A 25,369-nucleotide genomic window follows, 5' to 3' on the forward strand; every position below is an offset into this window, starting at 1 on the left:
ATTCATTTGTTCATTTATTCAACAAATACTTTTAAGCTCGTACTGCAGGACACTCTTTTAGGTGTTTTAGAATTGCAGTGATCAGAAGAAAGATCCCTGCCTTTTTGGAGCTTACCACTCCTGTTCTAATTTTTTTTAATTAGTATTGCTTAGCCAAGACAACTAACATTATTATTATCATTTTTTAATTGGCCACAATGGAATTTGAGAGAGTAAATACTCCCCTCTCTTTTTTTAACCCAGTTTTGTTTCTTTGTTTTGGGGTTGTTGTTTTTTTTTCTTTTTCATTATGCTGTAGTTTCTGAGTCCGTTTTGAATTATGTTGGCCTGGATTATGCAGATCTATGTGTTGGAGTTATTACATTTCTGTCCTCACATTTAAGTCTCAGCTCTGTGGTCATGCCTTTGGTAATCATTCAGGGGAAATGAGAGACCACCAATGAGTATATGAAATTAAGAACCGAGGCAAAGAGGAAAGTACAGTCATTAAGAGACTTGCTGAAAAGAAATGGTGTGAGGGCGTATTCGGGGAAGGTGTGGTGCAGGAGTTGGGAGTCGAAAAACCATGAGTTTGCTCTAAAGAGGGGATTCGTGCCCAAAAGGGAATGGTTAATGGAGGATGAGAGGGTGCTGAGAAAGACATCAAAGTGGAAGGGATTTCAAACCACCAAGAGGAAGATGGAAAGAGCCAAACTATTTTGTAACAATGAGAGTGTCTTGAGAACTGAAAAGGATAAAGAAAACAGTGACTCTGTTTTCAAAAACATGTAAATTAAATGACAAATGAAAAAAATGGTGACACCAAAGCAGTTTGAGGAGGCATTTAAGGGATAGTGCGATTCAGGAAAAGGCCTGGGGAACATGAGAAATAGCAAAGCAGATGGAAAATTAACTGAAAATTGAGACACTGAATGGGTTCTGGTGGCATTTATGAAACAGTAAGAGAATTAAAGTCTGAAGGGAAATAGTGAATAATAATATGTCTAGAGAACATTGCAAATAATCAGATTTGGGAAATTAAAGGAGACTTACAAGGCAAAAGGGAGAAAACAGAAATGTGGAGGAATGAGACACTTTAAGTAATAGTTAAAAGAGCTTAGGCAGCCCATATATGGTTGGCCTTTGACAAAAAGAAAGAAGGATCCTGGCAATGAGTACCCAGAATGGCCGCAATAAGCATGGCTTTAAAAGGATGAGGTTGCATTTGGGGTGGGGTGTTAGGAAATATGACAGGGTGGGAAAAAAAAATACATGGACACTTTATGTAAACCTTAACTACTATTTAAGCAACAGCTGTGTACCAGGCATCGGGCTGGACATTTTATAAGCACTATTGCTAATTCCACCCACACACCTGGGAGTGAGGGATCTGTTAGGTTAAACCACATGAAACCATTATGGTTACTTCATACGGTTTAACCTGATCTGTTTTTACAAAGAAGGAAATGGAAGCTCAGAGAATTTTAAATATATGATCCCAAGTGGCACAGCTGGGGAATAGCAGAGGCAGGCTTTGATCCCAGCAATTGCTAGCAACAGCAATTCATTCTTTAATTCACTCTGCGCCTATTTATTTTAGCACCAGCCATGTGCCAGGCACTCTGTTTGGCACTAAAAATACAATACAAAACAAGGCATAAGAGGTCCCTGCCTTCACGATGCACACCGTCCATCTGCTGGTAATATAATGTAGTCACTTATCATCTCAAATTATCTGGCCACACAATGAACAAGTAAAAAGAAGATGAAATTCATCTTAATAATGTATCCTACTGTGACCAAAATGTCTAAAATTTTTCAACATTAAATGAATATAAAATTGTTGATGAGATCTTTTACACTATTTTTCCATACAAAGTCTTCTAAATCCAGTATGTCATGCCCTTATGGCACGTTTCTATTCAGACTAACCACATTTCAAGTACTCCATAGCCACCGGTTGTTGGTGGCTACCATATTAGAGCAGATCTAGAAAGAACTTGATAATTCTGGCCCAATTTCTTTGCAGTCATAATATAGGGAAAACAGTCCACCTGTTTTTCCATGTTATTTCTGATCCCCATACACCAGCATTTCACAGGGCACAAAATGCAAGCAGTAGAGAAATGTTTCTTTCACCTGGACTTCAGCTTCATACACCTGAGGCTGTAGATACCAAAGGAAATTTGTAGGTATGTGCATCACATAATTTACATATTTTCTGTTATGTATTTCACTGATTAAAACAACAACAACAGCTTGACACTTTACCATCAATGGACGATAATAACACAGAAGTGGACCCTCTGCAAGCCATCAGAGCCTCCGCCATGTCCACGTTTTGCCAGCATGTCTTCATGTGTTTATTGCTCCTGATGGAAACATCAAAGATGTAATTCGAAGCTTAGCAGCAGCCAGAATTTCTGATATTTTATCTGGTCACTAAAAGTTTTGTAATCAATTTTCAAGAGATAAACAAAACAGTGATAAGATTTTACTGTTTAATACAAGTGTCCAGCAGGTGTTAATGGGGACCAAGCAGTGGGGTGTATAATGGTTTTTCCCTGGGTAAAGAATTCTGCTCTGGAGTAAGTTTAAGTGGGAAGAAAGCCTGTGGAAATACGGATCATTCTTCCTAGAAATTAGATGGGGGAATTGAAGGTAATGGGTACTTGCTCCCTGCCAACTTCATAATGAAATTACTGTTCAGCAAATAATCCTGTTAGAGGTTTGTTTTTTTTTCCTTCCCAGGAGACTGAAGACTTTTAATAGGAAAGAAGGAAGGAAGGAAGGAAGGAAGAAAGAAGGAAAGAAAAGAAAGAAGGAAAGAAGGAAGGAAGAAGGGAAGGAGGGAGGGAAGGAAGGAAGGAAAAAAGGAAGGAAGGAAGGAAGAAAATAGACAGTATTAACATAGAGTATGTAGACTCATTGGTCCAGAATACTGATTCTTAAAGGAACACAGAACAATGTGGAGTGTGAGAATTTCCATATAGTTGTTTCCCTATAATCTGAAGAAGATGGATTGCATCTAAATAATGTCCCTGCTAACTCCATCTGATTTCACTACAAAATGGGAGAAAAGGAAATGAGCAGGGGAAACGGAGATGGGGAATTAAAGAAGAGGGAGATTTAAGTAGATTCAACTGGCATATCAGAAGAAGACTGGGTGCTCAACAGGGCATGCTAGCTCCTAGATTAAAATGGTGACCGTGACATTTGTTCACACCACATAACCCTGTGAATGGCTCTCCCCCGAGCCAGGGGTCCAAGTCAAACCCAAAGTATTCGTCCTCTGGTCTGCTGTTTCCAAACACATATGAAATTGGATGTTTTCAAACCTCTTGCTAATGGACTAAATTTTTCAGTTTCACCCACATTTGGGGTGTTAGATTGACCCAGCGTGAACTCTATTCACTTCAAATTATTGTATAATCAAAACTTGGTTTGAGAGCTTATTGGATTCAATAAAAAACAACAAACAAACAAACTAAAACCCTCAATGAATCAGCTGGCCTAACTATGAGTTTTAGACTGCAGATACAGACTGACTTGGTTACAGATTTCCTGCCAGCCCAGGTAAAGTCCACTGGTGGGCTTTGTCTGCAATTTTTATGCTGAAATTCCATGTTCCATCGTGACATTTCATGAGTCTTTGCCTTTGGCCTTGCAGTTTCCTCCATACGGTGAATCACTCCTCTACTTAAAACCTTTCGTGATCCTCGTGGCCTTCTGAACAAAATCCAGACACTTTAGGTGCCTTATGATCTAGCTTAAGGGATGCTGTCCAGACACATCCCACTGCCTGTCAGCTGTACTAAGCTATTGCCCCTAGCGTATCACTTCCTTTGCGGACTCTTGTTTGTGTAAGGTGACTCCTCTACTCTGAATGCTCTTCCCCACCTCTCCTCAACCCCTTTACTCGTGAAGATTCCCAGGAAGCCCTCCCTACGCTGCAGAGATTGTGTTAGGGGCCCTTCCTCTACATTCTCATGACTTATACTTACTGTGCATTGGCACATAAGTGGCCTTCTATGTACTGTCATTGTTTATGTGTCTATGTCACTGAATTGTGAGGATGTAAGTGGGGGCACAGGCACTGTGTTTTTTATTTCTGTATTTATGGGACTTACCATAAGGCCTGACACACAATAGACATTCAGTAAATCGTTGTTGAATCAGTAAATTATCTTCCTAGGAAATGATCAGCGATGCCTCAGATACACCAAATAGAATCGTGATTACCCTTTGCTTCTTCTAGAATAGCAGTGTTTGATTTTTCTGTTTTTAAACAAATAATATTTTGTTAAAAATAAAAACTATTTGCAGAAAATTTGGAAACTACAAAGATACACAAAAGAAAAAGGAAAGTACCTGGGATCCTTCCATGTATAGACAAAAACCCTATTTTTATCCTCTTTTCTGCTTGTTTAACATTAAATAGCAAGCATTATCTTCATGCTGTTAACTTGTCTCAAAAACATGATTTTTTAAGGACTCAAAACTGTCCATTGAATGGATACACAAAAATGTTCTTTGCCTTTTCCCCAATTTCTTAACCTTGTCCTTGGAGACCTGATTCTTCCCCCATAGGACACAGTCAGGTCTTCTGCATTGTGGCTGCCCAGGGGCAGACATGTGACCAGTTAGGCCACTCTCTCTTTTTGGAATTATTTTTGTTATCTAGTCCTCTTCCTTAATATTTTACTTCTTTAGCTACTTTTGTTGTTAAAGGAATATAATGCAAAAAAATGCTATGACTTTGAGGTACCCTGTCTTTCTGGGGAGGTCTCTGAATGCTTCTAACCACCATACTATATTTACTGAGTGTCTGCTAAGTGGTGTGTTTCCTTGGATGTCTTTAACAACATCATTTTTTTTCTCACACTACAAGGAGATGTGAACCCCTGAGAACCCTCCCTCCCAAATCCTGGGAAATGAGCTCTGTCTTCCTCTGCATCAGAGCTGAGCCTGACTACAGGCGAGGTGGTTTGAGGCTGGGGTGTGGGAGGTAGAGATAAGAGTATTGTAAGACAGACAGACATCACTTGTGACGAAGACAACTGCACAGTTGTTGTATAGGGCAGATATCGTTGACGCCTTGACACCTCTCTCTCCCCCACCCTCATATCTAACCCATCACTGAATACCTGCTCAATATTTCTCCACTTGCCTATGTGTTGCTGCTCCTACTCTTCCATCTCCTCCTCTTTTGGGGCCACAATGGGACCAAAGCCAACATCATCTCTCACCTGAATAATAGCACTGTGACCAGCCCCCCTCTACCTACTGTGGTCCCCCGCAAACCTATTCTGTACACATTTAAGTCATATTATACTGATACAAGAAAAGTCTGATTATATCACCTCCTTGATTAAAATCTTCAATGTCTTTCTGTTGTTTTAAAACAAAAATAAAACTCCTTAACATGGCCTGAAAAGCTTTGCACTGTCTGCCCCTATTTACCTTCTCACCCACACCACACCCCACATTTCCCTGCCTCTCTCTGCTTTGGCCTCACTGGTTTGCACTCAGTCCTTCATAAGCACTACCACAGGACCTTTGTACATGCTGTCCCCTTTGCCTGGAATGTGCTTACCTCTTTTCTTATCTAGTTAATGCTGACTCATCCTTCAGGTCAAGCTGCACTTCCTTATAGAAGCCTTGCCTGACCCCTGTTTCACTTTCGCATAGCACACCCCGCCCCCTCTATTGTAGCACTTGTCATAGTTTGGTGATTAACCAATTAACACCTGTCCTCTCCCTTAGACTATAAGCTTTAAGCGGACAGAGATCATGTCTGTTTCTTCTTTATTGCCAACCAACTAGCTGAGTCCTGACATGTAGCAAATATTTGATAAATATTAGTTGAATGAATAATGAATGAATGGGATATCATTTCTTTGACGTTGTATACCATGTGGTTTATGAGCAAGCAGTTTCCTTTAGGGAAGCTTGTTAAAACATGCTTTCAGATCCTCCTGTAAGACGCTCATTTGAACAAAAGTCTGTAGTCTGGCAGGACAAATATGTTCCATCCCCTGTGCTTTCTGCAATAAATTACTAATGCCTATACAGGATTGGGGATTCTGGGAGTGATTACAGGCTCATGAAAAAGAGTGCGTGGAAATTAGCAGAGCCTGTGTGGGTACTGATGCTTCCACAGATAAGGGCTACTTGTGATGAGTTTACACCTTCTCAGTGTTACACTGATGGTGGCATCCACTTATTTGTTTGAAACCTCTTTAATTCTTCCCTAAACATTTGTTTTTCTCTTCCTCTCTCTAGATTTATGGTCAACGTGACGTGGGATGGCAAAGACTTGTCCTTCACTGAGGAAGGCTATCAGGTGCACCCCAGGCTGGTGGTCATCGTGCTGAACAAGGACCGCGAATGGGAAAAGGTGAGCATCCTTCTGTGTGCCCAGTACAGGGGAGGCAGGAAAGGTGTGGGCAGCAAGGGAGCTCAAACTACTCCTTTTCCCAAAGTATTTCCCTCTGAGCAGCTCCACGTGTCATTCCATGACCCTTGATGGAACAAGGCAGGCCCTTGGAGATGGAGATGCTTTCCCTGGGTGAACTGTGGCAGTTGTGTGCTGTTCTTTGTGCTGGGTTCTCAAATCTGAATAGGAAGTGTCCTTGAAAGACTTAAGGTAATTTAAAAGCAGGAAGTTTGGTTCACATCATTGCAGTAGCAAGTGTTCACTATCTGGCAGTGATCACACCAGTTTGCCGAAACCTCATAATGGGGTATGATATTCACACATTTTGCCCTATGAATGAACCCCTTGTATTTTCATGTACTTAGTCTTTTGCTTTGAATCAACTCATTTCCAAAACTTACTTAAATGTATCACTTCTGCAAATCATGGATTGTATTTCTTATACAGCACATTTTCTAGAACATATATAATAACTATAAAAAATATTAAAAAATCAATGTTCAGAAAAAGTAATAAACCAGACTCCATCAAAATTTAAATCTTTGCTGATATAGACACACTGTTAGAAACTGAAAAAGAGAAGCCACAAATCCAGAAAAAATATTTTAAAAAATATATCTCAATCAAAGGACTCATATCCAGAATATATAAAGAACTCCTATAAATCAATAATAAAAACAACACACAATTAAAACAGGAAATTGACTTAGAAATTTCACAAAAAATTTTACTCAAATAGTCAATAAGTACATGAAAACATGTTTAACATTGATGATAATCAGAGACATGCAAATTAAAACCACAGTGAGCTACCACTTCATACCCCCTGAATGGCTCAAATGAAAAGGACCAACAATACCAAGTGCTGGTAAGGACATGGAGCAACTGAATCTCTTACATATTGCTGACGGGGGTGTACAATTCCAGCCACTGTGGAAAACCGTTTGGCAGTTTCTTATAAAGTTAAACGTACACCAACCTTATGATCCAGCAATTCCACTCCTAGGTATTTACTGCAAAGAAATTGAAACATACACCCAAAAAGTAATATTTATATAAGACGTTCATAATAGCAAAACATCAGAAAGAACTCAAAGGTTCATCAACAAGGATACGGGTAAATACATTACATATATTCATAAAAGGGATTGCTACACATTAATAAGGTACGAATTGGTAATACCCACAACAGTGCAGATGAATTGCAAAAACATTATGTTGAACAAAAGAAGCCAGACACAGAAGATTATACTGTATGATTCCATTTTTATGAAGTTCAAGAAGAGGCAAAACTTGTCTATGGGGTTAGATATCAGGATGATGGTTGCTTTTTTGGAGGAGGGCAATTAATAGGAAAGGGGCACAGGGGACTTTCTAGAGTTATGGCAATATTCCTTGTGTTGAACATTTGTCAAAATGCATCAGGCTATCACACAAGATTTGTTTGTTTCATTGCATGCCATTATATCTTAACTAAAAGATACATTTTGAAACTGTTCAAGTTGAGATACCCTGCACAATTAATTACCAATGTTTACTGAGTTTTCATGCTTAACTCCCTGACATGAGTACTAGTTATGACAACAGTAGCCATTGTTTATTGAACGCTTACGTGATGTTTTCTTTAGGTGGTACCCCAAGCTCTGAGTGATGACTTGGTTTATTCATTCATTCCACAAATGTTTATTCAGTGCCTGCTATGTGCTAGGCACTATTCTTGATGCTTGGAATCTATCAGTGAACAGGAGAGACAAAACAACCATTTCTGATTCATGGAACTTAGACTCTGGTGTGTGTGTGGAGAGGGATGGGTTGGGACTTTGTGCACTTTTGTGATGCTTGAGGAAAGCACTGGATTCTGTCCCCGGGTGTTACCTCTGCTCTTCCCTCTGGTAAACCCTGTAGCCCACTGTCCTAAGTGGCTCACATCTCCATGTCTGAGCTGGTTCCTTTATGTATCTGGGACTTTGAACATGCTTTTTTTTTTTCTTTCCTGTAATGCTTCCCTGTATCCTTACTTTCTTTTATTCATCCTTCAAATTCTGGCTTCTCTCTCCTCTTGCAAATGGAAAGTCAAAATGCAAGTTATTTTTTTCTTGTCCATAATAAGAGGTAGAGAACTTGAGCCTTTCTGCCTTTTGGTATTACATTTTGGAGTTATTTTTCAACCTTTTGAAGTTACACAGTCTGAGGATCACTTTTGGAGCTGTAAGATCATTCTCGTTGGTTGGATTTAGCCAGTCCTGGATCAGGCCCGGCTCACACCTGTGAATTCTCTGTGCTGCCTTTGGACCTACCTCATTTGCCAGGGAGCCTGTTTACAGGGAGGCCACTGTAGTACAGGTGATAACATTGCATAAAATAAGGTGGCCCTTGATAGGCTTCATTTCCACATACAGAAAATACCCTTTTAGTATTTTGTGTGTCCTCCTTCAAATTTCTGTTGAAATATAGCAATTTCCCAAAAAGGCAGCTCCAGGAATTGCTGCCGAGTTGAGCTTAGAATGTACAAATGCTTCCTGTAGTTGGTCTATTCTCTTAGCGATCAGGGGATCCAGTGCTTCAGAAATAACTCCTTGTGCTTCTGTCTCGGAGAAAGAGGAAGCCAATGGAGCAGGTAAATACCAGTCATGTTATCCTTAAAGCCGTCCCCCAGCAGCACATGCTGGTACAGCCGGTCAGCAGAGGGGAAAGTCTGCAGAAGGAGGGAGCTGTTATTCTGGGACTCAGGGGAGATTTCTTTTCATCTCTGAGGTCACTCAGTGGAGTCACTGGAAGCAGCATGTAATGAGGGTGTCTTGGAAAACATGACAAGCCCTTAGAAGGACATTTGCTTTCTGCTGGGCCTTTGTGTGCAGCTGGCATGGATTATTCCAGTGCTGTGCACAGTGCCCGCTTGTGTTCAGCAGACACAGAACTCAGGTCTGAGCAGACTTTCCTCTTGTAAATTGGGACTTCCATGCCCTCTACCTCTCCTTTTTTTTTTTTCGATGGCTTTGCTCTGCATTAGAGCTTAGTGGGTCCAAGCCTTCCCAGAGATGCTTGAAAATAATACCCTGGTTACAAGCCAATTGGCAGCCCAGGCCAAAACAATAAACACCCTCTGTGGGCCAACTCTATGGCCAACATTCCATCTGCACATAGGATACCACCCCTCTCCTCAAGTAGCTCATTACTGAGCCATGTCTGGGGAGAGAGGGGTGGACTTGACTTGATCAAATGGGTAAGTCTTCACGAGGGTAGGGACATTGAGTAAAAGATTGGATTTCTCCATGTTGAATCATCTTATTAACTAGAAAAAATGCTTTGGGAATAATTCTATTTACCATTTTAGGGTTACACCAGTCTAAAATGAAAAAAATATGTGTGTATATGTACACGCATATAACATACATACAGACTAGCTTTAAAAACATATATTTAGAGAGAAAGAAAGAGGGAGAAAGAGAGAGGGGGAGGGAGAGAGATTTAAAGAAAGGTTTTTAAAGCAGTTTTTACTTCAATCATGAATGGGACAAAAATCATAAATATTAAAATAAAACAACTCTCTTCTCTTCTAGAGAAGCTCTAATTAAAGATGGTAGAGATGCCCCAGAAGACAAAAGGGAGACCCATCATTACGTCTTCCTGAATGAAGGGTCCCATTCCCGTCTCTCTGATGCGTCTGCTTCCCTCTTTATTCTCACCACTCTGTTTGCATTCTCTTTGGTGCCCTTGATCTCAGTTGCTTTCCACACTGTGATGACTCCCAGATCCCTCTCTCCAGCCCAGATCTCCTGATCTCCAGACTTGACACCAGGACTCCGTTACATGGACAGCCCATAGACCTCCACTTCATCTTGTCCACAGCCAAAGGCACCATCTTCTTCTCTCAAATATGGTTATTCTCGTGTGTCCCAGCACAGAATGCTTCATTCTTATCCTCCCAATATCCTCCAAGCCCTCATAGTCACTTGTCATCTGCTCATTCTCTGTCTCAGTTCCTGTCTCTTTGAACACTTTCCTCTTTTTGCCAAGGGCACCCCTTCCATTGATTCTACATCTGGATAATCCAAATCAGGCTGTGTCCTTTCCACTTTGTACAGACCCGTATACTAACTCCTAAGAGTGTTAGCAGCTTGCATTATAATTATTTGCTTGCACGTTCATCTTCACTTGGACTGTGAGCCCCATCAGGGAAAGATCTGTTCCTTCCACATGTTTCTTTGGCTGTACCACAAGGTACTACTTCTAATGCCTAGAAGGGCCTCTATACAATCTGCTGGTAATGCTGACTTCAATCACCATTTACTAAGAACTACTCTATGCCAAGAACTATGCTGAGAGTTTTATGTCCATGAGCTTATTTAGTCATTTCAACAACTCATCTACAGTAGGTATTCTTATCCTTGCCTCATAAATGGAAATTCAGGTTCAGAGAAGCCAGGGACCTGCCTCAGATCCTGCATGTGGTAGAAGCAGGATGTGAATGGAGGACTGCCTGACCCCACAGGCTGCACTCCTCATTCCTACATCGTACTGAATTACAGCTGGTGGGAAAGGAATATTCTAGAGGAGAAATTAAGGGAGATCCTCCTATCCTTAGAGTGACACCCACCTCCTTATTCTCACTGGATGCAGCAGATTTCACTCAAACCCAACCAGTTGGAACTTGGGGTATAAGTATTTATCACGTCTCACAGGCCGTCTTTTTGTTCGACAGAAGTTCCACCTTCCAATCTGGCTCACTGAAGAAGGGGTTGTACCCTGTTCCTGTGTCTTGTGCATAATGAAGCAGATGCCAGTTACAGAATTCCTAGTACAGATACGATAAAGGAGATCTTAGAAAAAGCTAAGATTGATCCCCAGTTCTGGCTGTGGCATATCAGTGTGTTACCAGATCTATCGAGGCTTTCACCCACAATGGTATATGCGTGGGGTGCAGTTTTCCCATGGTGGGATCTCTAATTAGAGAATGTCATAACTCCCTCCCTTCTAAATCATTGTATTTTAACTACCCCTCCATCACTTTCCCACCACATTTAACCTAGATGGCTTGGTGAGTCTCAAGAACTTATGTGCAGAAGATTTCTAGTGTGTGTGTTTGCTTGTGTGTATGTGTGTGTGTATGATATCAGTTATCTGCCAAAAGGTTCATCCTGCTAAAAGATGGAAGTATTTATGCAAACATTATACTTGACATCTGCATACACATATTCCAATGATTATGTTAAAGAAATCACAGAGGAAAATTATAATTGAAAGGACACCAGTAAGTTACAATTGATAGAACAATTGTGCGAAGTACATTGTTTATACATCCTACAAGCAGCCAGAAATATATTATGGCTTCTACTATGTGCTTGCTTTGCTTAGAAAAACGATGGCAGTGCATTGATGAAGCCATGAATTCTGGCTATGACTAGCACTGAGAGAATACTGTTTGTTTCCAGGTTTTCACTTTTTCCTTTACCACTATATCTCTATAGAATGGATACAAGAATGAAAGGATTTTTTTTCATGAACTCCCCCAGATGAGGAACATCTTTTAGTGTGGTCATTTTACATGTGTGGTCCTGTGGGCTACCCATATCAGAGTAACCATGGGAAAGATGTAAAGGTGCTAAGACTTTTGCGGTACTAGCCCTACCTCAAACCTACAGAATAATCATTTCTGATTCTGCTTTTTCATAAGCTCCCCTAGCAATGCCCATTAAAGATATAGAACTGCTGCTTTAGGACATGGATTTACTCTTTGTTATCTTGAAAAAATGGTTTCATCTAGGTCATCCTGGCTATCAAGATTTCCTGCTTCCTGTCTTTGTGCCTCTTTCTTCCTTTGGAATACACAGCTTAGTAGCAATGCTTAAGAGCAGTGGTACAGGAGAAAAGGAGATAAGGAAATTGGAGTCCTGTAGCACCTAGAGTAACCTCTGCTGACTGAGACAGTAACAGTGCCAAGTGACATGTTTATGGATATAGTATAGTTCCTATTACCTGGTGTGTCCTCAACAAATACTGTTATTAAATAACTGGTATTTTAGTTAAATCTGTCCCCCTTAAGCAAAGATGGTTGAATTTGGGGTATATAACCCTTATTTATTCACACTTTTATTCTGTCAAGCAAAATTTCCTGAGTACCTACTATGTGCAAGCCATTGTTGAGGGTTGCAATGAAACGTGGACCTGCCTTAGAGTGTCATAGGGCATGAGGAGATGCTCGTAATTGCAAGACAGTATGAAATGTGCAACAGAAGATGCTCTGATAAAAGTCTATGATGTTTGGAGAAGAGATATATTACATGTAGGCTGGCTGATCAAGGGCATCTATACAGAGAACTTTAATTTGAGCAGGGTCTCAGATGAGACCTTCTGAACATGTGTGGGGAGGCCATTCCATGCAGAAGGACCATTGAAAGCCAAAGTCCAGAGGCAAGCGTGCTCAAGGCTCATTTGAGAAAGAGTTCAATGTGTTTGAAACATAGCTTGTATGGTAGGCAGACTTCTAAGAATGACCCCCAGTGCACTCTTCTATAATTATCTCTTCTAGGAGGATGACCTGTGAATATGACGAGATATGTCTTCTGTGATTGTTATGTTAGATAGCAAAAGGAGTTTTTCAGTTGACTTTGAGTTAATCAAAAGGAGTGTTATCAGGCTGGGCCTAACCTAATCACATGGGCCTTTTTTTGGGGGGGGGTGTATAGTTGTTTTACAATATTGTGTTAGTTTCTACTGTACAACAAAGTGAAGTAGAGTTCCCTGTGCTATATAGCAGGTTCTCATTAGTTACTTATTTTATACATATTAGCTAGTGTATATATGTCAATCCCAATCTCCCAATTCATCCCACCCCCGCTGTCCCCCCTTGATGTCCATAGGTTTGTTCTCTACACATGGGCCTTTTAAAAGTAGAGAGTTTTCTGAAACTAGTAGCAGAAGAGGAAGTCAGAGAGATTTGAGCATAAGCAGGAATTGTCTGACTGCTGGATTTGAGGATTGAGAGGGCCATATGACAAGGAAGCAGGTGGCCACTAGGAGATGAGTTTAGTCTCTGGCCAACAGCCAGCAAGGAAACAAGGACTTCAGTCCTACAACCTCCAGGAACTGAACTCTGCCAACAACCCGAATGAGTCTGCAAGTGGATTCTCCCCAGATCCTGCAGCTATGAGCCCAGCTGAATGACAGCTTGGTTTTGGCCTCATGTGACCCTGAGCAGAGAACCCAGAGAACCCAGCTGAGCCCCGCTGGACTTCTGACCTACAGAACTGTGAGGTCATAAGGGAGCATTGTTTCACGTGGCTATGTTTGAGGCCATTTGTTATTACATGGCAATAGAAGACGAAAGCAGGTTGTTTAAAGGGAAAATATGGGAATGAAGGACCATACTGGAGTTTGAATTATACACTGTGGGATTTTATTCAGTCACCTTTGGGGTACTGTTGAAGAGCTTGAGATGGGAGAACAGCATAAAAATAATAATAGTAATAGCTAATACTCGTTTAGTATTGATGATACACCATGCAGGGTGCTAAGCGTTCAAATACATAAACTTATCTAATGCTTACATGAACACTGTGATGCAGATACTACTATTACCCTCTTTTATATATGTAGGGGATAAGGCCCAGAGAAATTCAATAACTTGCTCAAGATGACAGAGCTAGTAAGTTGCAAAGCCAGGATAAGAACCCCATAGCCTGTTTTCTTAGATAAAAACTAAACTACTTCTTCAAAAATGGTGATTGGCATGGATCTTAGGGAAATTTTCTAAGCGACTATTTAAGTAGCTCAGGTTAAAGGGAATGTAGGTGTGAACAAAAACAGTGGCAGTGGCATCTGAGAAATTTCAGCAACAGAACTGAAAGCACATGGCACTGACTGTATGATTTGCTGAGAGATTCGTGAAAGAGAGAAGTCAGAAAGATTTTTTTTTAAGTTTTTTTTAGGCATGAGTTTGTGTGTAGGCATTTCTGGACTGAGTACTTTCAGAAGAAATTTGTCATGCCTGTAAATGACATGGTTCATCTCTCATCCCTTCCTCTCCCCCTCTTTCCCTTTCTCTCTGTTTCCTTTATTCTCCAAAATCCACAGCTAGAGTGAAGTGCCCTTTTGTAAAATGGGTTTGGTAATATCACCACCTTAGCAGAAGCTGTGTGAAATTTAATTTGTTTCCTTATATAATGATCATTAAGTTTCTCAAATGATGTAAGCCACAGAGAGGGAAAATTAAGCCATTACAAAAGATTTAAAATTATCCTCTGACTTCCCTAGAGTCATGCATGGTGACTATTTTAAATACCTACACGGTACAATTCGTTAGGTCACAGTGGGGAAAGTACAATAGGTCTATAGCAAATGAACACATCAAACTGAAATGAGCGATGCCACCTCCTTGTGTGTGTGTGTGTGTGTGTGTGTATCTGTTTCTGTCTTGCATGGTTCTTTTTCTTTCTTTCTCTCTTTCTTTCTTTTTCTTTCTTTCTTTCTTTCTTTCCCTCCTCCCTCCCTCCCTTCCTTCCTTCCTCCCTCCCTCCCTTCCTTCCTTCCTTCGTTCCTTTCTTTCTTGCAGTTGTAATATAAGCCTAACTCCAAAAAGAACATCAATTGAACCATGCTTTTCTGCGAGGCAATAGTCTGCTAATAGTTTTCTAGATTTCTGAAATTTAAAAAAAAAGCAGTTCATAGGAAAGACATCTCTATGGGAACATGCCTTGATGGGAATGTTGATGATAAAGAAAATTGATGGCAATGAAGATGATGGTGCTGTTGATTGACGGGGTGTCATGATGGCAGCAGCTGCCATTTGTTACACTCCTGTTATATGCCAGACACCAAGCAGAGTGTTTTCAATACATTATCTCACTTAAATATCACAATATTCTCTGCACTTTCTCATATATAAAAGGGAGGTAATAATAGTACTTACCTCATAGGGTTGTTGGGAAAATTAAACAAAATATTATGTCAAGTGCTTAGAACACTGACTGGCACATAGTAGATGATCAGTAAATGCCAGCTCCAGTTATCATTAGAGCTCCATATTATAGGAGAGAAATTGAAAGCTGCATGGAATGAATGACTTGCCCAAGGTCATATAATGGTGAAGGCAGAATTTGAACGTAAGCAGTATTACAGTAGAACCAGAATCAACCAGTATGTTATCTGGAGTAGCCATCTCTACCCAACTCACAAACCCAGTTTGATAAGGAAGCTGTCTGAGAGTGAAGGGGCATAATTAAGCTGACAGATGGTATAAATGTAAGACAAAAGCTATATACCCTTGACAGCTTGCCTTGCCATCAATTATGAAAATTAGTGAATAGATTATTGAAATGATCTCAGATGAGTAAATTATTCAAAGAGCCTCTCAGTTGGAAGTATTTCTAGAAACTCCTGAACAGACAGATGAAAACCATTTTTTTTTCCTGACTGGGTCATCAACTCTTCTGTGTTGTAAGTGAATGCAAAGCCCTGAGCTCCTATGATAGATGGGAAAGAGAGGGAGGAAGGGAGGAAAGGAGAGAATGAGAGGATGAACACCAGGCTTTAGTCTCAATGCTGCAGAACATAGAATAGACTTCCTCCGTTATCTAGGAGAAAGGTTTTTTTTCTAACTATGTTCCCTGGAAGGCTAGCTTCTTTCATAGTGCCACAGGGGTCTCTGACTGGATAGGGGCTAATGAGACAAGATCCAGCTATAGCCAGAGATGGTAAAGCTTTATCTGATTGGTATATTGGTGCTCCAAGCAAGCTTTCTTTTGGGGAAAAGATACAAAATTTCTAAAATAAGTTTGAAAGTGATTAGAGTAAGGGGATTGAATTTAGACATCCTCTGAATATAAGGCAAATAAATGGTAAGCATTTGTTGAGCACCTATTATAAGCCAAACCTTACAACATTGGCTTTAAATTTATTATTTCAATTCAGCTACAGTGATAACCCTATGATGTAGGTGGTATTCTCTGATTGTTGAGTAAGGAAGACCTGAAGATATTCAGTGACATTTTTTCAGTAGCTGAGGAAATATTCAAATTTAAGTCTTGTGAGTCTCCCAGTCTGGTGCTCATTACACCACTTGACACAGTTTCTAGGATGAATGATGGGAATTTTCATAAAGGACCTAGAGATTCTTGTGAATATTATCTTCCTTGGAGGTTGAGTGGAGGGAATGAATGACAATACCTAGCCTTTTATGTAGACTCAAATCTTATTCTTTAGGATACATTAATTATTAACAATGAATGTCCCATGTGATTGATCTATATGTTTATTTATCTGTCCACCCAGCCAATCATCCAATGATCAGTCATCTGTATAATAAACCATCCGTCCGTCCATCCATCCATCAACCCATCTGACCAACCAACTTTCATCCATCCCCCTGGTCAGCCACTCTCGACCCCCCACCCAATTACCCACTGTTTGCCATGTACCTACTCTGTGCCAGGCTGGGGGTAGGTGTGGGTGAAGCCAAAATGAATAATACAGTGTCCCTGCCCTCAGGAAGGTCACAGTCTAGTGGGAGAGACAGAGAAATGAACTTTCAATTGCAACATAGATGGGTGTTAATAGTAGAGGTAAGCCCAGGGCACTGCAGGACACCTACCCAGCCTGGGTATTAATTAGGAAAGGGATGAGAAAAGGCTTCCTCGAAAGAGCTAACATATATCCTGAGTCCTAAAGGATGAAGAAGAGTTATCTAAAGGGTGAAGATCATTTGGCCCATTTTATTAACTGAATCACAAACATTTGAAGCCCCTTATTATTTTTTCATCATTTCACAATTTATCCAGTTAGCTAGCTGTAGCTGGATTGCTTCCCACCCACCTACAACCACCAGACCTCCATGATTTGCTGTCTGGACCTGCTCTCTACTTTCTTAGCATTGTGTCTGTCATGTTTGTTATTTCCCTCATTTACATGCTGATGATGCAGACAGGAATGACATTTGTCTGTAAGAAAAGAGGCAGAACAGTGAAGAGTACTACCCCAGCAATCTGCTTCTGGCTACAAGTGGCTGTGTCAGGCTGCCTTCTGTAGCTGCAGTTTGGTTTTCTCATCTGTGCTATTGGCAGCAGAAGCTGCACTTCCCACTATGCTGTTTTTCTTGGCTTTGGAGCCTGGGTTGGGCCAGAGAGAAAGGCAGATAGAAAAAGATTGAATATTCTGAGTGTTGATCTCTAAACTGTGAAAGACTTACTGTGCTTTCTAGATGCTGAAGATGAGAAAATTGGCTGTCTGATACCTTGATATATTTCCCCACATTTAAAAAATAATTAATAATAAACAATAATAATTTCTGTGTCCTAGTTATAGCCTAGGGGCTTTATATTCATTACTTTGACCCCTTTTAAACAGATATTGACATGAGTACTATCATGCCTTCCCCAGTTTATATATAAAGAAAATGAGGCTCTGAGAAGATTGATGACTGGCCCAAGGTTACAGAAGCAAGTAAGTGACAACTTCTAGATTCCAGCTCAGGTCTGTCAGATGATAAAGTCAATTTTATTTTGACGACACCATATGGTAGAGTTGGGGGGTTCTTTGTATATTGATAGTGAAGGTTGTGATTGCTTTAATTATGAAAACCTACCTTGGGAGCCCCCATCCCTGCATGGTGGACATGCTCTCAGTATTTGCAAGATGGGCTGTTAGAGGTACAAGATTCCCCACTGAACCAGGCATCTCTTCCTGATCTTAGCCCAAAACATTCTACTGAGTTGCATGAAAATCTGCCACATAATCAAACTCTTGCATCTTTGTGCAAAACCAGTCAGCATTCCTCTGCCAACTTAAAGCTGTCAGTCGCCCTCCACTCCTGCAATATGCTGCGTGTTCATTCCTCATTACTCCGTCACACGTTCATTATCTGTAGCCCTTGTCTTTTGAAAATGTGTTTTAAAACTCATTGCAATCATATCTATAGAGTTCTTGGAGTCTATTTTCCTTCCATTTGAATTATAATTCTGCAAGTTAGAAAGATGGAATGGACCTGTTTGAGAAGGAAGGAGGTAGGGGCGGAATCATCTTGATTTCTCTCAGTGTGCAAATAAAGACTCCATTGGAAATGCATATGAGGAAAAAATCCTGAAGTTGGGAGAAGACAAGAGAATCAATTCTCATTCCCTTGAAGGGAGTTGTAAAATGACTTCAAGGAAACAATGTCCCCTTGATTATGTTGTGTTTAACTTTAAAGTTGAAACAAACAATCTGAGTTGGAAGAATCCTGATTCTTCATATCATTCCCCACCATACTGGCCTCTATGTGCACAGCAGATTATAGTTGATGGCATTTTTTTTTCCATGATTAAAGTGTGTTTGCAGAAAACAGGACAGGCAGATACGAGGTAGAAAAGGAGAGCAAGAATTGGATTTGGATAAGAGATCCTGACAACCACCCTTCCTAGAGGAAAAGCAGGAACATTTACCTTGTTTTAACAAGTGAGGGGTTGAGATTCGGACAGAGTAAGAAACTTGACCAGGGCTCCTTGGCAGGGACTGTACACATCTCTCTCCACAGATGCTTTCAACTTGGTGCCTTGAATCAGCACAGAAGGATTTGAGTTTCATTACCAAAATGACACCCTGACCTTTGCATTCAGAAATTGTCACCTCGTTGAAAATGGATGAGGATTCAAAAATGTGGGACACCCATCCAGTTATACTATAAATCAATCAGGACAGAAGTTGGAGACAAAGATGTGTCTAATCCAGAGCCCAAATCCCAAATCAGTGTCCAAAGATAAGGGAGTGGTACATGCAGGCAAAGCCAGGTCAGCACCATTGTCAGCAGAAATGGGCTGATGCCCTCGTTCCCGCTTCATTGAGCCTGGCACTGGTTAGTAGCTGATACAGTTAGGAGAGAGGGGTGTTTGATCAATTTTGTAGGAGTTGATAGTTCTGAGACCCAAGTCAACCCTGGAAAGTTGCCATTCTTTGTATTTCTCAGATAATCAGTGTCTCCATCAGTAAAACGGAGCCAATGGTAATACCTCCCCCATGGGGTTTCTGTAAGGCTATTAATCCTACCATTTATTAAATGCTTCCTGTATGTCAGAAAGAGCTTTAGATACATGATCTCTCTTAATTCACACAAAATCTTACGAGATTGGTACTATTAATATCCCCATTCTATAAATCAGAAAACTAAAGAATACAAAGAACTGGTTAATTTCCAAGAATCTGAACCGAGTTTTGAACCCCCATTTTTCTGATTCTGAAACCCATGCTTTGATCACTAAGTTCTGTTATCTTCCTCAGTCAAATTCTAAAATGCAGGGGACATCACCCAGTGCTGTGGGAGGTAGAGGATGCAAGTGAGAAAAGCACGCAGTTTGTTTTTCTGATATATAATAATTCCAAATAGTGAAAACAAAGAACCTAACAATTTCTGAGCATTGACTGTGCCACAGGCCCTGAGCCAAACATATTACATACATTATCACGTTTTATGTTCACCAGAACCCTAAATGGTAGATTTCATAATTATTTTTATTTTACAGATGAGAAAACTGAGGCTGGAGAAGTGAATTAATTGCAACACGGTCACCCAGCCACTTCATAACTTGGGGGATTATAAATAACATATGTAAAATATCCAGCAAAGGGCCTAGTACATAGTAGAAAAAGTTTAACAAATGGGAGCCATTATGCAAAGTACAGTATGGATTTTTTAATGACAGTTATCAAGGGTTTTTTGTTGTTGTTTGTTTGTTTTTGCATCTTGAGTGGGTTTCTGGAAGCCTACTGCTGGCATTCTCTTTTCTCAGAGGAGTTGGGCTTCAAGTTTAAAGATGAACATACTAAAGAATCATTGCATTTGTTTTCTCTTTGAGTCCCGTGTAAGGAGTTGAATACTGAAATATAGGCGATTAAGCAAGTCCTGAGCCAGCAGTCAGAAAACTGCCTCTAGTTCTTTCACCTATTTGCTGTCCTTATCTGGTCCATGTTACTTGAATGAACATTAGTTTACTGCTCTGAAAAATTGTAATAATATCTACACCTTTATGTGACTCTCTGCAATGAAGGCCAAATGAAATGAGATAATAATAAATAGCAACTTGTAACCCACAAAGGGCTATATAAATTCTGGGGACTTTATATTATTAACCTCATAATGACATTTAGCACTCTGGCCAGGATGATTCTTCCAAATGTGTCTTGGAAATTTATCTGAAATTTCCTTTTTCTACTTCTTTTCTTTTTTCCCACAGTACAGCTTCTTAACCAGTTGAGAACTCAAAAGCACATTCATAAGGTTTCATTTTGGGGCATAAGGATCCAAGAAAGCTTGGGTTACATTTATAGTTATGAAATTAATAGTATGTATTAATTGTGCATAACCTCAAGCCAGCAAATGGAATTAAAAATAATTGTCAGGCCTTTGGATTTATTGGTAGAGCTAAAATAACACCAGGCTGCTTTTGGCAAGACCTTCTCTGTGTGCAGAATTATATTAATAGGCAACTGATAAGTTCTGTCTAAAATAGAGAGAGTAAGTGAAGAACTTACCTGTCTCCCTTTGGGGGAAAAAAGCAAGTGCATTTCCTAAATGACATCTTGGTATATAAGACCTGGGCTTGGAGTTTTGATAAAATTAATGCCTTGCTCTCTCCTGTTCTGGAGATAGTCTGTGCCCTACATTTAGAGTTTAACTTCAATCTCAAGAGGACTTGCACATTGTAGATGGGATGGAATTAACCTTGACTGAATACGTACTATGGGCCAGGCTGGGAGTTTCACATAAAGGAATTAATGTAATTCTTACAAGAGCCCTGTATATAATGAAACACCCAATATTGGTTGAGCAATGGTGACCATGTGGCAAACAGAGTAATAACTGCTTTGTAGGCATGATTTTATTTAATTCTCACAACAACCATACAATATGATTACTCCTATCATACCCACTTTACTGGGTGAAAGAGGAAACTAAGGCCCACGAAGGAAACAAGTAAACGTAGCCAAGTTGCACAGCTAGTAAGCATAAGAGCTGGTATTCAGGCTCGAGTTAGGCCAACTCCGAAATCCACATTTTTTTTCAGTACATATTACCAGAAGAAGACAAATAAAGTTGTGATTACAGGAAGATCATAGTTATGGTAGTCATGTTGGTATATTGATTTATTCAGTTGTTTACTTACTAAACGTTTATGTATTTACTCTGTAAGGGGCACTGGATTGGGTGTAAGGGACACCAAGTACACAGTCCCCACCCTCAGTGAGTCTGCTGAGGCAGACAGGAGGGTGTATGGGTACTTATAATACTTGATGAGGTAAGCAAAGAGGAGGTCACCCGGCCAGTTTTGTGGGGTCATCAGGGACTGCTTCCCAGAAGAGCTGTTCTCTAGGTTGAGTTCTGAAGTGCAAGTCGGAGGGTGCCAGGCAGAGAGTGGGAAAGGGTTTTCTGTGCAGGGTGCGGAGCGTGTATGGCTACCTGCCACTGAGAGGGGAGCGCAATGTGCTGAGAAGGCTGTGATTCGTGCCGTAGGATTCATGAGTCCCTGTATGGGGGGCAGGGGTAGAACAGGGATCTGGATGTCAGGACTGAGGTTGGCGTGAATGCAGAGAGCTAGAGATGCCTGGGAATGAGATAGATCATTCAGGCTATGGTCAGGCACGTTCACTTGATTCCAAGTGTAGTGAGAAACCATCCAAAGGCTTTAAGGGGGACAGTGGAGTGATCACATATGCAGAGCTATTATTTAGAGTGACGGCCTGGGCTGCAGCTTGGAGGATAGGCTGGGATGAATGCTATCTGGGGCAGGGGGACAAGTCTGGAGGTGGTGGCAGAAACCAGTGACAGGTGAAGACCAGGACTGAGTGGTGGTCTGACTTAAGAAAGAAGTGGACAAGGAAAAATTAAATATTAGAACTATCAAAGCTTGGCAATTGATGGAATATAAATAGGGGTGGAGGGAGAGGGGTGAATTAAGGAATATTTCCAAGGTTGAGATTTCAAGAACTCACATTGGCACATATGAGAAAAATTGTGCATTTTTTTAAAAAATTGAAGGTAAGATGATGAGTTCTGCTCTGAGCCTGTTGAGTTGGAGGTTTCCTGGAGGCAGTAGAGAGGAGCTGGTGAAAGACAGCCATGTCTGAGAATGGTCAACATAGAGATGATAACAGAAGAGTGAATAGTAGATGCCTGAGCATGGAGGTCTGAGGGCAGGAGGGAGGGTCAGGACATGTAAAACGTGTGCAGAAAAAGAGAAGCTTGCCTTTTGGCAGAGCTGGAGAAGTCAAAGAGGTGGGAACTAGCCTGGAAAGGGTAGGATCATGACTGTGTAGGGCAGGGAGACTCAAGGAAGATGAGAGTGGGTCTCACTGTCAAATAGATGCACCTGTTAGCCTTAGTGATGAGAGGGCCACTGGCGATCTTGTTGAGGCCAGTTTTAGAGGAGAGGTTGGTGCAGAAGAGGACTGTGTCCTGCTCAGACGATGGGATTAGTAGGAGAGAGGCCTCTGTCATCAGTGGAGGAGGAGAGAAGGAAGACGTGTGCCAAGGCAGGTGAGTTTGTAGGGTATGCAGGTTGTCCGTAGACTGTGAAATCAGAGGCAGACTCATCAGCTGGAAGTGAGGATGGTGCTGTCAGAGGTGCAGTTTCTCATGGGCAGGTGTGAAGGTTTGAAATACTTCCTAGGGAATGTAAGATGCCCAATCAGGAAAAGGGAAAAGAATTTCTGGTCAGAGACGGGGTCCTTACATTCAAAAGAGTATTCATCTATGTGGTTACGTGATGCTGTCCACCTGTACTCGGTGGTTTTCAGGTGAGGAAGTGGTTGGGTTGACTGAGTTGGCAGAAGGTGGTACCAGGGAGGTGTGACAGGAAGACAAAGTGGGGACAGGATAGTTATGGATATGGCAGAACATGTATTGATGTGGTAGATGAAGAGGTCTTGGTTGGAATGGGCAGGAGGTGAAGGCAGGAATGAGTAGATCAACTGGGAGGAAAGAGAGGGCCCTGGGACCATGGCCAAAATGATGTTGGAGAAGAGACATGAGAATAGCAGTGTGAGAGCACTGTGGGGTTTTCTAAATTGAGAATCATTGAATCAAGCAATTCTAAGTGAATTTCCCCTCATGGGAGTGAGTGGCTAAAGTGGACTGGAGGTGGCCTATGGAGAGGAGGTCAATAAACTGACCTCTAACTTTATCCAGATAGTCTGGCAAATATGAATGTATTTATGAAGGAAATGATACAATCATTTGAAAATAGGACAACTCCAAAAGATGTGGGAGCTGATAAATACCAACCATACGTGTATGAAATCACCAATATTATCCCTAACTGCTAAGCCATCAAGGGATCCCAAGGCCAATTGCCAATTTGAACTCAAATACAACCAAACTGCAATGTGCACATAGCAATTTCAGCTTACTATCCAGGGGCTTCTATAATCTTGTCCCACTGTATCCCTTTATTCCTCTTTCTCTCTCATCCCCTTTGTACATTGTGTATTTCATCCAATTTAGGCAAATTCCTAGTCCACAAACATGTCCCTTAAGCTCAACTGCTGTGCTTTTGTCCACACTATTCGTTCAACTTAGAAGTCTCTTCTCTCCACACTGATTTTCCAACTCCTCTGCCTGTTCTACAACTTCCCTCAATTGCCGTTCCTCTCATAAGGTCTCCCCTCTCTCACCAGATCTCCTCTTCCACTTCTGATGCTCCCTTGCATCTACTTCACCTTTCCTTTTTTGGCACTTGTCATTTTCTGTTTTATTTTATAACTAATTCTGAGAGCATTGTATTTTATTTTCCCTATTAGTAGGTGGGTTACTTACACACAGAGACTTAGATCAGGGCTTGGTAAACATTTTATACAAAAGACAGCTAGTAAATATTTTAGGCTTGGCGGGCCATACCGTCTTGATGGCAGGTACTCAAATTCTGCTGTTTTAGTGTGAAAGCAACCATAAACAGCATATAAGGAAATGAGCATGGCTGTGTTCCAATCAAACTTTATTTATGGACATGGAAATTCAAATATTGTATCATTTTCACATGTCACAAAATATTATTCTTTCCATTGTTTTCAACCATTTAAAAATATAAGATCCACCCTTTGCTCATGGGCTGTATGAAAACCACTGGCCCTTGGGACAAAGTTTGCCAGTCCCCAGCCTAGAGTCCTTTTACTGCTGTATCACCAGTGCTAGGACAGTGTATGGCACATAGTAAGCACTCAATAAACATTTGTTGAGTAGATTAACCAAAGAGTCAATGTAATCCAACCTTAACTGACCGAAAACCTAGAGAATAGCTTTGCTTATTGGTTAACACTCAGAATCAACAGGAATCTTGGGCTTCTACCTTTGGCTATACTTTGTGTGAATCTGAAAAGTTTTGATTTAACGAAGGCAACATAGCTCATAGGCATCATCACTGAACTTGAATTTGAGTCTTCTGACACCAAGTCTAGGGTTCTTTTGAACTATGAGTTTGCCAGTATGATTCAATAAGAAATGCCAAGTAGCTCCCTGGATGGTCACCAAGATTTTCATTTCATCCGAGTAACTCTGTGGGGCTCTGGCATCTCCAGGTCCAAGATGAGGATAATCAGTTTGAATGAAATTGGTTTGACAGTGGAGGGCTACTTAGGCTCAGTTTTCTGAAATAGCAAGTCTTATCTGGCCCATCCCAAGGGGATCCTTGTCTCTTACACCACCTTCTAATAATCATGTTTTTAACAGTGGGCAAAGCTGTGGTTAAGCTTATTACTGTTCCCTCACCATTAAATCTTCTGTTGGCTTTAGTGTTTCAAAGGATCCTCTCACTGGAATACTTTAGGACTCAGACAAGCCTGGAGCAAAGTAGTTTGGGGCCCGAGCTGAGCAAAGAAAAACGACTGTCAAAATACCATCTTATTTAAGGAGAATGGAAATTCTGATACGGGTGCATTTCATTCATCACAGGGATGGATTTCACCCATGCACAAGCGCTTTCGTTAGCATTTTTG

The 25,369-nt window shown here is 40.8% G+C and overlaps 1 protein-coding gene across 1 annotated transcript in view; it reads left to right on the forward strand.

The window, feature by feature from the left end:
- Positions 1–25,369, forward strand: part of GRIN2A (glutamate ionotropic receptor NMDA type subunit 2A) — a gene marked incomplete at both ends in the record, with an annotated part of 368,989 nt that overhangs the window by 246,848 nt on the left and 96,772 nt on the right. The window contains one exon of the mRNA XM_082645645.1: positions 6,265–6,379. Coding sequence (XP_082501771.1) covers positions 6,265–6,379 — 115 coding nt within the window. The remainder of the gene's footprint in view (positions 1–6,264; positions 6,380–25,369) is intronic.

This window comes from Mesoplodon mirus (genome assembly GCF_964341445.2).
Source record: "Mesoplodon mirus genome assembly, chromosome: 15".
Classification (NCBI taxonomy): Eukaryota; Metazoa; Chordata; class Mammalia; order Artiodactyla; family Ziphiidae; genus Mesoplodon; species Mesoplodon mirus.